The 15,280-nt window shown below is 42.3% G+C and overlaps 1 protein-coding gene across 2 annotated transcripts in view; it reads left to right on the top strand.

Moving 5' to 3' along the window:
* SAMD13 (sterile alpha motif domain containing 13) overlaps nt 1-15,280 on the top strand; it is a 52,257-nt gene that overhangs the window by 27,561 nt on the left and 9,416 nt on the right. For both annotated transcript variants that reach the window (XM_045835502.1, XM_045835503.1), the window contains exon 3: nt 7,935-8,046. In XM_045835502.1, coding sequence (XP_045691458.1) covers nt 7,935-8,046 — 112 coding nt within the window. The remainder of the gene's footprint in view (nt 1-7,934; nt 8,047-15,280) is intronic.

Below are 15,280 nucleotides of genomic sequence, written 5' to 3'. Positions count from 1 at the left end.
TAAGACATTTACAGTGGCCAATACCAAATACTTCTTAACAGATAGCTAGGTAGGGAGGGAGGGAGGGAGGGAGGGAGGGAGGAAGTCAGGAGGAAGTCAGGAAGAAAGGAAGGAAGGAAGGAAGGAAGGAAGGAAAGAAGGAAGGAAGGAAAAAGGAGGGGAGGTAAACAGAGCCACTAATTTAAATCTAAAAAATGACCTTTCCAACCAAGGATCTGATGTAATCCTTCTGCAGATATGTTTGGTGGGATAAGTTAGAAAACTATATTTCTTGACTACAGATACTATATGAGATTAATAGCGATATGTAACTGGTACAGTTTTATTTCTCTTAGCAAAGCTAAAATTCATTTCTTACTATTTTATGTCTGTCTGTTCATTCTGGTATACTATGCATTAGTCAGCCTGGGCTGCCATAACAAAATCCCATAGACTGGGTGGCTTAAACAACAGAAATTTATTTCTCACAGTTCTGGAGGCTGAGATGTTTAAGATCAAGATTTTGGCTGATTCAGCCCCGGAGAAGGTTCTCTTTCTGTCTTGCACACGGCTGCCTTCTCACTTCTCTATGCCCTCAAAAGGACTTTCCTCAGTGCTTGTAGATGGCTCCTACAAGGCCACCAGGCCTATTGCATCAGGCCCCCACCCATATGCCCTCATAAAAGCCCTGTTTCCAAATACAATCATACTGAGGGTTAGGGGTTCAACATAGGAATTGGGGTGAGGGACACAATTCAGTCTTATGATGTTTCATTATACCCTTAAATTAAATGATAAATTGGGTTAACAATGGATTGTCTTTACTGTTTTGATTTATATCAGTATGCCCATTGCAAATAACTGCCTAAAAGAGCTGTACATTTCATCCCTGGCTGTTGTGGCTCAGTGGATTGAGTGCTGGCCTGCAAACCAAAGGGTCACTGGTTTAATTCCCAGTCAGTACACATGCCTGGATCCTGGGCCAAGCCCCCAGTCTGGGGCATGTGAGAGGCAACTTGATGTTTTTCTCTCCTTCTCCTTCTTCCTCCCTTCCCCTCTCTCTAAAAATAAATAAATAAATAAAACCTTTAAAAAAAGAAGTGTACACTTCAAAAGAGTTCAATGAGTAAAACTAGAGTCAGCTAAGCATACTATCACATTTTAAGCTTGAAAACATCAGGAGTTTCAATCCAAGCCAGCAGAATTCACAAACATGCATCATATATTTTTTATACAATAGCAGGGGAATTTTATACAATAAATTGCATTGTATAAATTTGTATACAGTAAATTGTAAATTATATAAATTTTATACAACAGCAAGGTTATTTTGTACAATAACCTTGAAGGGTTGCTGTTTTCCAGTGTGCTTTGATATTCCTACGGAGGAGGAGCAGAGGTCGTCTAAGCAATGAAACCACACCTAAGTCCCCTGGGATGGTACCACTGTGCTGTGCCTCAGAGAGGGGAGGGGAAGGTTTTCAGGCCATTTTTATATAATTGTCTTTAGTATTCATGATTGGGATATGAAAGGTTCATAAGTTTGTGTTTAGCAAAAATCTTGGCATGAGTTGTATCTATACTGAATAAAACCAGAAATTCATTGAGTCCTCTTGAGAGGAGAGTCCTTATTTACACAAGTTCAGAGATCTTTGTATGAAAAAGTTAAGAACAGATGTGAAACGAGGCAATTTTAAGATTCTTTCTTTTCAGAAAGATTAGGTGGGGTGTTGGGGAGACATTCCCAGCAGACATATCTAAGGACAGAGTGCCATGCCATTTCAGAGGAAAGCCATCATCAGCCTGGGGGGAGTTTCCTATTACAGTGGAAAGAAGTGATGCAGGAAGATGCCCCTCTGTTCCTGGGACCTGCTCCTGGTGTTGCTGCCAATTCAGGCCTCCAGAGCCTCTCACCCACACACCTAGCATGGCCTGACTCACGGTGCCAGCACGACTTTTACGTCTGTGCCCTCCTTCCTCCACCTGTCTCTTCCTCCTGTTCCTTAACTGCTCTTTGGAATAAGGCAGGGAACATACATGATCCTCTTTATCACACAGCTAACTTGAGATTTTCTTTTTTGCTAGACTCTGAGTTTCTAAGGCTCTTCAAGTGCCTGATTCATAATAGGAAGCTTAAAAATAATTAATGATTGGAATAAAATATTGACTGAGGATTTTCAGAAGGGGACACTGAACCAGTACCTTTTAAAACCAGGTAGGGTGCTAATCCTGAAGTCAAACAGACAGGACTTTGAGTGACATGACCAAAGCTGCGGTCATGGGAAGCCCAGGACTGTGCTCGCTGGGTTTCCGTACATACTTGGAATGGGTACAAAGCCCAGGAAGTCATGTCTGAGTCAAATCCCCGAATGCCAAGCTAAAGGATTTACAGAAGTCTTAAAGAATTATTTGCTTTTTCAGTGCTTTCATTGCTTGAGTATGCTGCAGCTAAATGCAGTCAATGTTTATTTATCTGAATATTAAAAAATGAAAAATGACCTGTCAGGAACCTCTGAATCATTTTCTCTTTGGGCCTCCCTACCTTGTAGCCAATTTCCTACTTGTTAGGATACAGGGAGAAGGAGAAAAAAATGAAAATAAAACTAAAGCTCTCTTAGTTGCTTCATTCTTAGCTATGTCATAAGCAAAGAGATCAATATTAATTTATTACAATTGAGATGATACTGCTTTTAGCCAAAGACTGTTTTAAGACAGGGGCAAAGAGTAAACTAATTTAATTTTGAATGTAAGTTATAAAGATTAAGGCAGTACAAAGTTAGAGTGCATTTCTGAGTGGGAACTTACGTAGCATTGAGAATTATCTTTATAAAAACAGTAATGTGATAAATATATCACCATAATATATTAACCAGTGTCTAAAGTAACTTTTGCTCTTAACTTTGAAGCAGAAATGCAATTAATGTGTATAATGGGATTTTGAATCACATATGGATTGCATTTATCCAGAGTTTCCCCTTGGTCTAATCATCCCTCAGAATCTCTAATACCGTAAGTACTGTAAAGTACACTCATACTAGATTCAGAGAAAGAGTTTCAGCTATTTTCCACATGCTTTCACTGACATACGGAGGGAAGTGGAAACTATTTGCTACCAGCACTTAAAATGATAATGTGCCATCGTGAAAACACTCATTGTAAGGTCCCGGTCTGCATATATCTGCCAAATGTGTTATGTATTGCATTTCTGTTCCCATGATAATGTCTCTCGAGCTCTCTTTAAAAGTGAGGCGATTGTTTAATTAGGGATAATCATTTCCCTGTGTGAATTATTCACGCATGATATAATTTTTATCAATGCATGATGCACCTAACCATATGCACAGGGACTAAAGGGTGACTGGGTTGAATGGAAGCACTAATTTAATTAAGTGGTGGGATAGCAGACAAGTTCTGCCCTAGTTTCTTGCTAATTTTTAATAATAAGATAAAATGCATATATGTTTTTTAAAAATTCCAAGCCTGGAAATTTATTCATGAACTGATCACCTTAGACAGTATGTTCTAAGAAGCATTTTGCTATGATAACAGTGAATAATAAATATTAAATGATAGTGGAACTTTTATATCTGTCATCTCATTTCATCAGCGTAAAATTAACAGCCACAATGGGAATCATCAGCTGGGCAGTGTTTTAAGCAGCACCATTTCAATTCCTTCTGGAATTTGACATGCACATGTTATAAGAAAAGATTTGGAGAAAATGGTCCATTAAAAGAGGAATGAAGTGTCTCCATTTGGCCACAAACAGCAGTCCTTGAGGGGAACTATGGCTTTCCTAGTGGGGAAAAGTGACACTTAAATCCATCCTCTGAAATGTTCTCATAATCTTGCCTGTCCCTGGTGCGCTGGCCTCCCCAGCCCCAGCAGTCAGGTTGCCTTGGATTGTCTCCAGCTCTCTCCTCAAGACTGTGCTGAAACCACCAGAAAGGCCCAGTGAAACCATCCATCATGCTTTAGCCTAAACAACCTGGGAGTGACAGTGTGTGCCTGCATGTACCTGCCTCTGCAAGCCATCCTCTCTCAGGGCCTAATTTAGGGTGTGTTTGGAGCAATAGATGTCTTTCAAAATTGCCATGGAAAATCTTTTAAGTGTCGTGTAGTCAGGCAGAACTACACGGGCCCTCCAGCACATGCGTCCTCACTACCACTTGTTCCCCCTCAGTTCCAGTGCGACAGCTCACTGTTCACCTGTCTGCTCCCCTTACCAGAGTGCCAGCTTCTTGAGGGCAGCAGGGCCAGCCCACGCTTTCCCAGCTCTGTAACCCTGCATCTACTGCAGTCCTGAGAAGACAGTAGCCTCTCCGTCAATGTTTGTTGTATCAGTGAATAGAAAGCATACATTTGGAGGCAAACATATATGGAATCCATTCTTCCTTATCTACATTACTGTATGATTTTGGGTATCTTAACCTTTCTGAGCCTTAGTTTCTTAAAAACAGGTACAGTAGCCAGTTCACAAGTACATAGCTGGGAGGCTGTGAATAAGTCACGTGTGAAAAACATATTGTAGACTCTAAGGACTCTCTGGTTGTTAGTCCATTAACATAACAGATTTTCTCTGTATTGATTACACATCATCAGACCTGTGCTAGGTGCTGGAGAGATGAGGACAGACAGGTAGGTTTCTCCTCGCAGGATGAGAGTAATCTAACATTGTGATTTGTCTTCTAATTATTTTTTGCGGGGGGAGGGAACTATGAGGCTTAACCTTGGGTGGATCACTTACTAAATGCATTGACTGGTGTCTTCTGTGTAAACCCCTCACCTAATAATGAGAGAGCACCTAGTTCCCCATCGCTCCTGTTCCTCACAGTACACCGTCTGCAGTTTTCCCAAGTTCTTATTCTCCGCTCTTTTGCTAGTACTCAAGAATATTTCCAAATTATGGGTGGGACGATGTCATATCCCAGCATAATAAGAATCAGGAAATCCTCCCACCCTAAAATGAGAATGTAGCATCCTTTGCTATTACAATTTGATAACTATTCTTTATGAGGAAAGGCAGCTACTTGAAGCCATCCATGGGGAGAGTGAATTCAGATGTTTTCTGGGGCACTTAAAAGTGCATCTGAAGGCACTCCGTGCCCACTGCTAGAAGTGAGCTGATTAGAAAACTCAAAACGTTCGTTAGAACAATGAACTCCTTTCCAAACATTCACCAAGCCCACCTTAAACAAGAGACAGAAGGAAAATGGTACCTTGAAGAGAGTCCCGAGTGTCGGCTCATGTCGCTTATGTTAAGGGGATGGTAGAAAATCCCAGCTTGTGGGTATTTTTTTAAAAACCCGTATAACTTTGATATTAAAATATATTATTAATGTTTGACAGTATTTTCCCATGTATATTGCCTGTTGAGTGGTAGGAAGATATGTATGCACGTGTGTGCATGTGTGTGAACATGTGAACACACATGTCCATGGGTGTGCATGTACATGGGCATGCATTGCTTATAGATTCACAACCCCTAAACCCTAAGTAGAAAACGCGTCTAACTAGTAAGCATTCACTCTAAATGTTTTTAAAAGAAGTGCTGTGTTGATAAACCATTGATGACACCTGCATCATTCGTGACTCCCTTTCCTTTAGTTAGGACAGAAGTTTGTGTTTTTCCACCAAATATTTTAAGTTCCTACTATGAGCAAAAGATTGTGCTGGGAGGGCAGCAGAAGTACAGCTGGGCCCTGGACTTCTGGATGTTTGAAGACTTCCAGGAACTCCCAGAGTCTAGGCAATATCATTCCCATTAAAAGTAACATGAATCTTTTCAACTTTCACTAAATGTTGAACCTCCCCAAGCTCAGTTCTAGGCCCAGCTCCCTTCTCATGTTCTCCAAGGTTTCAATTACCATCTAAATGCTTCTGTCACCCAGTTGCATACCTCTAGCCCACTCATCTGCTTTGAGCTCCAGAATCATATCCCACATTAAGTCTCTACTTGACTATTGGTGGTACCCCAAATTCATCGTGTCCAACTAGCTGGGGGTGTCATCTAAGTGAATTAATCATTTATGTAGTTCCATGTTCCTCATGCTAAACTTCTGGTGCACCACTTCAGTAATGCTGATTTTATTGGTTAAATCTCTCTTAAATCCACACACTTCCCTCCTTTTCATAGTCACTGTTGTAGTCTTGGTCACCATGATTTCCTGCCTGGATGACTCAACTAGACCTCTCACTGGCATTTCTTCTTCCCTTCTGGCTCCTCTCCAATGCTCTTTTCAACGTGAATCTGATCAGGTCTCCCCCTTTGTGTAAGGCCATTCAGCAAGGCCCCATAGTTTGTACACAGAAACCCGGAGTCCTCAGTGTGGCCTCCAAGAGCAGCATGGCTCCCTTCCCTTAGTAGTGTATCTTCCTGCCAAAGGGCCTGGAATAATCTTCTTCTGACTTTTTCATCTAGTTAACTTTTGGCTGCTTTCTAGACCTCACCTCAAAGGAAACTTCCACAGAAAAGTCCACTCTAGCCCCTTAAACTGTCCATTGCACTTACCACAACGTGCAGTTGTATGTACACTTAGTGGTGTTTCCTGATCAGTGTCTCCCCACAGGACTGAAGGTCCACAGCACAAGCGCCATGTGTTCCTCACTGGAGAGCTAGCAGGAGCTTTTCACTGAAGGAGCTTTTAAGCCAACTTAGGCTGTTTGGAATTTACCTTAAAAGCAGTGGGAAGTCTTTGGAGGATTTTTAAGCATGAGAACAGTGTGATTGGATTTTCACTTTGGAAGAATCATCTTGGATGAGGTGCAGAGAAATCCAGACAAATACTCCCAAACAGAAATGAGAGAGTCACAGTAGCTGCAGGTCCCTGCCAGTCTTCTCTAGTCCACTTCTGTCCCTCCCTTCTAAATCCAGTCCAGCAGGTTACCCACCGGCCTTCGCGGACAAGTGCTGGATCATATCTAGTCACTTGAATGTTGATTGAGTTCCTAACTATGTGCTTGACACTAGGAATAATAAAGTGAGAAATGGTTCAATGATCAATAATCCTGCATGGAAGTGCCACAGTGGGAGTTTGAGTGGAGTTCTCAGGTGTACAGGAGGTTATAACTAAAACAATTTCCTGGTAGAGCAAGAAAATGCCTCACAGAGGAGGAAGCACTTGAACTAGGATAAACTAGGTAGGAATGGTGGGTTTTTTTAAAGATTTTATTTATTTATTTTTAGAGAGGGAAGGGAGGGGGGAGAGAGGGAGTGAGAGAGAGAGAGAGAGAGAGAGAGAGAGAGAGAGAGAGAGAGAGAGAGAGAGAGAGAGAGAGAGACATCAATGTGTGGTTGCTGGGGGTTATGGCCCGCAACCCAGGCATGTACTCTGGCTGGGAATCGAACCTGCGACACTTTGGTTTGCAGCCCGCGCTCAATCCACTGAGCTATGCCAGCCAGGGCTGGAATGGTGGATTTTGTCAGGTAGAAACAAATGGGAAGGGCCTTGTAAGTGGCTGGAACAGCATGTGTAAAGGCCCAGAGCTGTAAAAGGGCATGGCAGACTGGGGAGTGGCATTAGCCCTGCGGTCTCACAGCTGCAGAGAGGATGTATGGGAATGGGGATGAGGAGGGTAGTGGGAGATGGAAAAAGACAGGTACGTTGGGGCCGTTTTGTAAAGGGCCTAGTGTTCTTGACTCAGAAGAATCATACTATGTGCTGCCAGAAATCAATGGACCACTCTTAGTATCTCTGGATTAAAAAATAGCACATGAAGAAATAGTTTGCATTGAAGGCCTAATGGTTTATTAGGGAAGCAGTGACTGAGCCAGTGAGACTAATGATCTTCTGAATCCCAGAAACTGAAGGACTAAGGTCCTGAGGGAAGCATTGCGACCTGGGCCCCACAGTTCCCGCGGGCGGGCCTGGGCCTGCATTGGGAGCCTGTGTCCTGGGTCTGGCTGCAGGCTGGCATGCTCTGCCATGACAACAGTCTGGGTTTGTGTTTTACAGTTCGGTGGAGAATGGGAGACCACCCGATCCTGCAGACTGGGCTGTAATGGACGTCGTCAATTATTTCCGAACAGCGGGATTTGAGGAGCAAGCTAGTGCTTTTCAGGAACAGGTAACAGTCTAGAGAAACACGCGATGAACACAGTCACTTACCTCCCTTCCCCACAGAGGCAGGAGTGAGTGAGGAGGAAGAGGGCCAGGGAGCAATGAGGGATCAGTGGGGCTCTCTGCTTGTCCTGCATTCCAAGTCTTAATCATATCAAGCCCCAAGACACTGAGGAGGGTGGGGAATGGAAGAAGAAAGTGACAAGCTAATGATTCCTTCCTGCAAGAGGAAAACCCAAGCCCTGAGACACAGTCACAGCTGCAGAGAGGAGGGCTAAAGCGCATTTGCAGCTGCATATTCTGAGAGACCAAACAGCCCTACCTTCAACATAAACACACTAGAAAGCAGAAAACAGAAAAGAATGAAAAAGGAGGGGCTAATCTGATTTAAGAGACAAGCATACCTGTCTACTACTGGCCTTTGCCCCAGCTGAGCTGAATAGCCTCCTCCAATGTGCTTTCCGAGTGCTCAGCAAAGTAGAGTGGTAAGAGCACAGGATTTATTTAAATCCTGGCTCTTCTAACACTGTATAACCCAGCCAAGTTACTATATCTCCCTGAGTCTAGGTTTGACATCTATAACATGAAGTTATCAATGCCTCACTTGATTGGGTGGTATTGTAAGGATTCAAAGGTAATGTATGCACAGTGCCTAGGATAGGTCCTGGCACAATGTTGATGCTCTTCAAAAGTTAATTCCCTTCCCTTAGGTCCAGGGTTAGTATTGGAACAAGGGAGGGAAAAACAGGGGGTATCTCCCAACTGTCTGGGTGATTCCTGGCCCCATTTTTCAGGCTGGGTCAAATCAATAGGGATGGTGCTTGAGGTGCTTTGACCATGAAGAAGCAAATTGGGGAAGCATGTTGTGGTCCACACCAGACCAGCTCTGTAGGAAAATACAGAGTTCCTACTCCCCATCCATAAAGGCTGCCATCTTCCTAGCATTAAATCTAATATTATAATCGAGGACATTGTGAACTGAAGAATCTGTTGGGCAGCTTCTTCCACATCCTGTTAGCTCGTTCTTATTCGCTCCAGCTGAGTTTGGATAGTTGAATTTTTCTAATATCGTATATGCCAACCTCTAGATTTCCTTTAACCAATGTTTCTTTTAAAGCTGATCCCTATTTATTTTTTGTTAATTTGGAACATTTGGCAAAATAACAGCTTAAATCACTTCACACCCACCAGAATAACTAAACTTAGAAAGATTGATAAACTCAAATATTGGTGAGGATGTGGAGCAACCACACTCTGTTACGTCGTTGGTGGGAGTGTAACATAAACATTGATACATCTACCCCATGCTCCAGCAATTTCATTCCTGAGTACTTACCAAAGGGAAATGAAAACATATGTCCACAGAAGATTTGTACAAAATTGTTCTTAGTGGCTTTATTCATAATAGTCTGAAACCAGAAACCTAAGTGTCCATTAAGAAGACAATGAATATACAAACTGTGGTATAGTCATACAATGGAATACTACCCAGTAATGAAAAGGAGTGAACTACTGATGAATGTAACAGTCTGGGTGAGTCTCAAACATCACAGAGTGAGAGAAGCCTTACACAAAAGAGTTCACACTAATGGTTCCTGGTTCCTGTCTCAGTCCTTTTGTGCTGCTATATCAAAAATACCATAAATGGGGTGGCTTATAAACAAATGTTTCTCATAGTTCTGGAGCCTAGGAAGTCCAGAATAAAGGCAGCTGCAAATTTCATGTCCGACAAATGCTCGCTTCTGAGACAACCATCTTTTTGCTACGTTCTCAAATGGAGGAAGGGGTGAGAGAGCTCTCTGGGGCCTCTTTTATAAGGACACTAACCCCATTCAGGAGGACTCTGCTCTCATGACCTAATTAGCTCTCAAAGGCCTCACCTATTCATAGCATTACTAATACCCCTACTATGGCTTGGGGCTAGGTTTTAATATATGAATTTGGAGGGGCACAGACATTCTGACATTAGCAGTTCCATTCATATAAAGGTTGAGAACAGGATAGTGTGTCAGTGGTAGGAAAAATCGGAACAGTGGTTGCCTCTGGATGGATGGGAGAGGAAAATGACTGGGATGGAGCATGAGAGGACTTTCTGATGATGATAGTGTTCTGTGTCTTGATAAGACTTTGGGTTATAAGTGTGTGCGTTGGCCACTGCCTGTGCACAAGTATATGCCAGTGACTCAAATTTGTGCATTGCATAACCCATACGTTTTCCCTCAAAGGAAAAGAATTATGAAAATAATTACATAATTAATGACTTACAAGCTGAAGTATTTAGTTTAAAATTTATTGATGTATAAAACTGAAATGCATCAAAGTATGGACTCACAATCACATAGAGGGATGAGTAGATGGACATGATAAAGTACATAAAGAAAATGTTAATAGTAGAACCTAAGTGTTGAGAATATCAGTGTTCATTATAATATTCATGCAACTTTTCTTTATGTTTGAAAATTTTCATAATAAAATTGTAGGGAAAATAGCTCAGGTTGGCAAGTAGAAGGTTGATCAACTGGGTTTGTAATGGTAGAAGGATCCATTTGTATCATTGCAATTGAGTAATTGCACCTCTCAATTTGAACAATATTGTGAAAAGTTACCAAAAAAAAAGGGACTTTGCTAAAAGGACTCTTGGCTGGATTCCCAGCTGCCCAGAGTGTTTTTCAGAGTGAGCTTCTGCTCAGACTCCTGAGACATAGGTCCTAAGTTGGGGTTGGAGCTGTTCTTCGGGCTTTATGGGTTCTGTGCAGAATTCAAAAGGACCTCAGAAATGGAACTGGGCAGTTCTGAGCTTGGCCCAGGAGCAGGCCCTTTTCCCAATGGATGACATCACTCTGGCACTAGATACACTTTGAGGCCTTTGAGAGATACAAAAAGGAACAAATTCTTCCAAAGCATTTCATTGAGAAGTCCTTCAAGGGGTGCGGGGAAGGAACATGATCTTGCTACTGCGTTGAACCCACCAACTCAGTGGCCCGAGGAAGAATTCCCAGGAGACTGGAGTTTCTCAAGCATGGTCCAGAAACTGGAGTTCCTTCATTCTCATGGAAGGGCGGTTGGGCAGGGGAAATAGTCTGCCTTGGATTATTCTCTAGAAGTGATGCAAATCTTCCTCCTGCTGTGAAATTATCATTGTCTTTCCTCTGCCCATTAAAGAAGGATGATAAGAGAGTTACTGGACAGGCTCCAGCTGATAAGACAAGTAGCTGCTGTGATTTTTAGGGGGACTGAAGATTAGGATATCTACTGTGTTAACCTCCCCCTTCCACCATCATGGTTCAGAGGCCTTTAGTGTTTCACCTCCAAGGATCTTCCTGTCAATGAACTACAAACAGTCAGCAGTCCCTAGCGCAAAACACATGACCTTTCCAGGCATATCTTCTAGGTCACAGCAGGCGCATCCTTCAGTCTCCTCAGGTAAGGCTTCACCCTGCCTTTAAATGTAAGCAGACAGGGATGGAGACCATCCCCTAAACCACCTTAGAAATGGGCAAGTCCAGAAAGGGTAGCACAGTTGCCAATGATGTGGGGAGCTCAGTTTCATGCTATCTCTTATGGACTGTTTGTGTCCCCCCAAAAGGTATATGTTGACACCCTGACTCCCAAGGTGATAGTAGTAAGAAGTGGGGCTTTTGACAGAGAACTAGATTTAGACGAGGTCATGAGCGTGGAACCAGAGAGCTCTTTCTCTCTGCCATGTGAGCATACAGCCAGATGGCAGCTGTGTGCAAGAAAGAGGGTCCTCACCAAGAATCAAACCATGTTGCCACTGTGATTTTGAACTTTCAGTCTCCAGAACTGTGAGAAATACCTTTCTCCTGTTTAAGTCATCCAGTCTATGGTAGCTTGTCACAGCAGCCTGAGCCAAGTAGGATGCTGACACTGATGCCAGACATGTCTGCCCACAGAGGGGCTACTTTCAGAAGAGTGTCTGTGGTCTCCCAGTACATAACTGGATACTACGTTGTGGTAGCAACCAGACCGGGATATGGCTTTCCAGCAGCACGCTCCCTTGGAAGCTGTCAGGCCACTGTGCGACATTCATCCTAAGGACAGGAATGGTGTCCCATGTTCCTGTGGAATGGAGTGGCACCCAGATTATGCTAGTGATCTTGGTGTAACCTCCTTTTCTCTGTGCAGGTGAACTGCCACATGACAATTATCTCCATTAAATTTCCCTCTGGGTCAGTTATCTCCATTAAGTTTTCTTCTGGCAAACCTTTTTTGAGCTTTTTGTGTGAGCCACAGCTACAGGCCGAAAAAACAGTCAAAGGGAAGGCCCCTGCACAGCCCCTGCCTAAACCCCACCAATGATTTAATGTTAATTGTGTGTGTGTGTGTGTGTGTGTGTGTGTGTGTGTGTGTGTGTGTGTTGGGTTACTGTTCTGGTCAGTCTCCTTTTATGGCCAGTGATGTCAATCTCCCTCAGGTTGGCTTGTGGTTTGTATCATCAAGGGAGTTGGGCCCCCTGGCTTCATTCACACTGTGCCCCAGAGCATTCACTGGCCCAAAAGAGCAGGAGCCAGGGGGAGGCCTTCCTGCAGAAGGCACTGTTGGCGCTACCTCTGTTTCCCAGAGACATCATGGTGCAGTGGCAATTTTCCCAAGTATTTTCTAGCTGACGGACTTCTTAGCTTGTGGTAAAGGGTGTGCATGAGTCAGGACTCCTGGTTTCTTTTCTCTTAAATTGACGCATAGTCACTGGATGGTCCTGAACAGTTTGTCTTTCAGGGACTCAGATTGTTGTAGTGAATGTGGACTTAAACAACCATAATATTATTCAAGCTCCTGCTTTAATAGTCAGGTATTATTTTAGAACTTGCCCTCATGAAGTATGCTTTCAATGCACAGCATAGGGCACAAAAACACTTCAGGTGTTGTATATACACAATTGAACTTTCATGACTAGCTGATAAAAAATTGGAACTTGCCCATGGATACAGGTTGCCTGGTTTTCAAGAGTCAAAGATACTTTAGAAATTTTACTTTTCTAAGAGCTTTAGTTTTTAAGAGGGAACCTTTTGACTAAGATCATTCAAAAACATTGCCATCTTCCTCACACTGAACATTAAGGATTGGGTCATTTTTGTCAAACTCAGAAGGCTAAATGAGCACCATTCTTCAGTGTGAAGCCATCCCTGTTGACCGTGGCCAGTGAAAGCATTCTGGCAATGCAGTACAGTAATGTCACCACTTGAACTGGACTCTAACTGTGAGTCACAAAGACAGTTCTGCTCATTTGTAGTGAAGTCACTTCATTTCTGTCTGTATCTGTCTGACTCACATACTTATATATACTGAATACATACTCTGAAGATGGAAGATAGAGATATGCCATTAAATCAATGTCATATCATTTACATTGTTCAGATTCCTCAAACTTACAAGTGAATGACATCAGTATTCTGTTTTTAGAACATATGTATCACTGAGATAATTTTTTAATTAGAGCATCATGACAAAATCATATGCAACTCAAGGTGTCAAATTAATTTTACTCTTTTATCTCCTTATATTCCCCAAACCCTACGAATAAGAACAGTATTTTGCTCTGAAATGCCCAACTGGTTGTTTAAGCCATTCATTTGAAATGCAGAAATTGGCATTCCTTCTCAGATGGTTTCTTGCTAAATTTTGATATGTTTCTGAGGCCACTGACTTAATAAATATAAGTAAAATTTCTTACTGCCACAGAGTGCCGGTGACACTAACCAGCCTTGTCGCCTGGAGTGGTGGAGCGGGGAGCTCTGTCGGAGCCACCCCAAGCATGTGTTCCAAATTGTGGCCAGACGGGTTTCAACTGTGCTGATTTTAAATGGATAATTCCTAATAATACCCAGGAGAAATCTAGGCTGTAGGGGGTCTAAAGCTTATATAATTCTAATGGACTGCCTTGAGGAAAAAATTACAAAATTATGAATACAAAATTGCAGAGGCAAAACTTAAGCTTCGTTAGCTTCATGGTAAACCAGCTCTGAATTAGACTGGCTGAAACCCCACAAATTGGAAATAACTTTTATTACTTTATCAGCATTTCATAGTACTAAGTACTGAAAATATTCAAGGTGCTTTGATACTTGATATTTTGTAATAATCGAAGGCTTCTGAATGCTTAAATATAGCATATAGTGAACAGGGGAAATAGCAACTTAAACTCCGCTGATATGTCCTTTCAGCCCGTAAAAATTTAGAAAAGAGTTAAAAAGCAAACGGGTAATGCTAGCAATATGAAAATGGCCAAGAGAATTGAAAGCAAAACTGATAAGGAAAGAATCTTTTGACTTTTTTATTGAAATAGATTTCCATAAACCAAAAATCCTAAAAAGCTGTTTAAATCATTCATTTGAAATTAGAACATTTTTAAGACATTATAAGATAGACAGGTGTGTGGTGCTTCTTTGGCTTGTCCACATTGTCTCCATAGCTGTTATAGCTTTTACTAGCATTCATTAAAATATAAGACTGTCCTAGTAAATAATGCTCATTGTTACAAATACTTTTAGTTTAATAAAGTCACCAGAACCTATTATAGGTACGAGAACTATTTGAAGAGGATTTTGGGCAGTAGGAGGATCAAATACCAAGAGATGGGGACATGAAATGACATGGTTTATCCTGTGGACTCCAAGTACCTCGGAGTAAGACAAGTGGTCCAGGGAACACCAAGGGACTGGACTGAAAGGTAAATAGGGATTTAGGTGACAGTCTGATTTGCTTGGCAGAAGAGGACTTTACCTGACAAGCACTAAGAAACGACTGAAGGGTAGTTAAGTAAGGAGTGCTATGATGAGATTTCTGTTCTTGAAAGGTCAGTCCAGTGGCATTGTGGAGAGTGGCTTGCAGGACAGGAGACCAAAGGTGAGAAAGCTGCTGTAATGGTTCCATTGGCGATGGAAAATAAGAGATAGGTTAGAGAGTCTAGGAAGAGAGTCAAAATAATTTACTGGATCGTTAACAATGAAGATTGTAGATTTGTCCCATTCTGGCTCTCTGATGTGTAGCCCCAGGACTGAGCTCAGTGCTCTCGGGTGGGAGATGGTGAAAGCTTGGGTGACTGCCAGGTTTCCAGGTTTGCTGGTTGTAAACTACTGCCATTAACCAGGATGTTTGTGGGAGGTAGTTTTAAAAGGGCTGTAATGAGCACAGTTTGGGGCACATTAATTTGGAGGGCCTGTAGGTCATGGAAGTGGGTATATCTAGTACACAGCTCAGGGGACAAATGAGCCCTAGAAACA

The sequence above is a fragment of the Phyllostomus hastatus genome, unplaced genomic scaffold (assembly GCF_019186645.2).
Source record: "Phyllostomus hastatus isolate PE091 unplaced genomic scaffold, TTU_PhHast_1.1 phas_contig_209, whole genome shotgun sequence".
NCBI classification, from domain to species: Eukaryota; Metazoa; Chordata; class Mammalia; order Chiroptera; family Phyllostomidae; genus Phyllostomus; species Phyllostomus hastatus.
The sequence above is the reverse complement of the archived record's forward strand: the minus strand, read 5'-3'. Positions and strand labels throughout refer to the sequence as shown.